At 41.7% G+C, this 2,223-nt stretch overlaps 1 protein-coding gene across 1 annotated transcript in view; it reads left to right on the forward strand.

Moving 5' to 3' along the window:
* The window catches only part of slc34a1b (solute carrier family 34 member 1b), a 12,236-nt gene that overhangs the window by 5,844 nt on the left and 4,169 nt on the right, over nt 1–2,223 (forward strand). The window contains 2 exon segments of the mRNA XM_008420899.2: nt 618–729; nt 1,209–1,404. Coding sequence (XP_008419121.2) covers nt 618–729; nt 1,209–1,404 — 308 coding nt within the window.

A 2,223-nucleotide genomic window follows, 5' to 3' on the forward strand; every position in this document is an offset into this window, starting at 1 on the left:
CTAAGTGAATAGATTTTCTACTGCATCACAAAAAATATACTATTTTGTGTCGGTCTACCATTTACAGTCCCCAAAAGATATGTTGCTTGTGGTTACAAGGTGAGAGAATGTGAAAAAGTGGCTCTGCATGATGTCAGGTCGCACTACGCCAACTGTGAGTTTTCTCTCTTTCATTCAGTCCAGGGTTTCTTGCTCTCAGGCTCCACATTCARAGTGGGAAAATCAGTGGCATCACTCTACAGAAGTTGGCTCTCTGCCCCTTTTAAAAGATAAAAAAATAAAAAAATAAATAAGATTGCTGATCATTACCAAACTTAGAGGAAGGTAAGGATGTTTGCCTGCATGAAGGATGTCCTCTCTGTTCTTTAAAGATGCTCTCCGCATTAACCTCTCCCATAAAGCTGCCTCCTCTCACTTGGAAACCACAGCCATCTCTCATCACCATTAAAGTAGTGGGTCATGTGTCGCATAATTATTGCTGCCGTGAATGGCTCTTCTTGATAACTTGGACGTTTCACGGCAAAAYAGCTCCTTTTGTACGKGTGTGAGGCGCTGCGTCGTAATGACCTTGACGCAGATCGTGACAAAACCTCTGTTCTGTCTCTTCTCTCTCGCAGTGTTGAAAGTGAAGTTGGCCGTTCCGGTTATCATGGGCACGAATATCGGAACCTCTGTCACCAACACCATCGTAGCCATGATGCAGGCCGCAGAAAGAAATGAGTTTCAACGGTGAGTGAGCAAACGTAGTGAGTCAAAGAATGAAGGAAACACAGGAGCAGGGAGGAGGAAACTTAAAAAGATAAGTAATGATTATATTAGGGGGTTTAAAGAGGAAAACTGCCCGGACGAAAGCAGAGGAGGTGGAAGAGAAAKCACTGGCAGCTGCTGGCTGCGTTATAAGCTCTATTTCAGTGGGAAAGTGACAATAATGGCACGCATCCAGTCTAATTCTACCCCGGCAAAAAATATGCTATGAAATGATAACATGCCGAGCAGATGGCGTATTATTTTATCTGCATGATTAAATAATTATTTATGCCAACATTTTGCAAAAAACCAACGTCACAGTCAAAACAGACGAGCTATCACTCGTGTCTGGAAAACGAAAAAAAATAAATAAATCAGATTAACAAGCTGTTGTTCAAAGATGATCAGTCTGATGCTGGGTGACCTTGGTGAGCAGAGTTAATGACTGCGACCCTCGGCAGGGCCTTCGCCGGAGCAACAGTCCACGACTGCTTCAACTGGCTGTCGGTGCTGGTGCTGTTGCCCTTGGAGGTGGCGAGCGGGGTGATTACCCATCTGTCCCAGTGGCTGGTCAGTGTCTTCAGACTGCAGCCTGGGGAGGAAGCACCTGAGCTGCTGAAGGTCATCACTGAGCCGGTCACCAAGCTCATTATACAGGTAAAAAACCTTCGCTTGGTCGCGTTTGCAAATACCCTGTCCAATAAACCGCTCAATAAACAGTTGGTGCCACATCATCCTTCATTAGTTGTGTTTTTTTTTTGTGGCAAAAAGTGTTGAGATATTAAGAGGACGAAAGTAGGGAACATCCTGATGCTCACAAATAAGCATCAGGATGTTCTTCACTCAGTGGTAGCTGCAATAAATCACCAGAGAAATGGAGCGCAGAGAAATTATTGTTAGTGACATCATTCTTTGGTAAAATGATTGTCTTTTTTTTTTTTATATATATATCTCGCTACATGGTTACACATTACTAACAGAAATACCTTTCAACACGTCACTCATTGCCGGAGGAACATTTAGTTTGCAGGTTTATACCAAATTTTCTATGCCAAAATTTCATACGAAATTTACCTGAGTTCTCCCCAGTTTTTCCTAATATAGAGCCCATATAGAGTGGACTCACTCTATATGAATATAAAATCATATAGAATCATCTGATTCTCTACCCAGGGYAGCACACAATAGGGGGGCAGCACAAACCCTCATTGAAGCCAGAATGAGTCTGTCTGGTTTATTTGCATGTCCAGCAAATAACAAATGCCTCCCCTTCTGTGATGCACATCCTTATACTCTTAAACTTCTGCTCTGCTCCAGTTTATTCTGATTTTTTTTCATCTTTTCTGTGTTTAAACTCAAACTTCCAACACACTTTGACAATCAATTCACAAGTGATAAAATACGACTGTAACAAGTTTTTCCAGACAGGAATTTGCTCTTATTTTTTAAATAACCATTTAAATAACAAAAAAAAAA

This window comes from Poecilia reticulata, linkage group LG10, assembly GCF_000633615.1.
Source record: "Poecilia reticulata strain Guanapo linkage group LG10, Guppy_female_1.0+MT, whole genome shotgun sequence".
Lineage (NCBI taxonomy): Eukaryota > Metazoa > Chordata > Actinopteri > Cyprinodontiformes > Poeciliidae > Poecilia > Poecilia reticulata.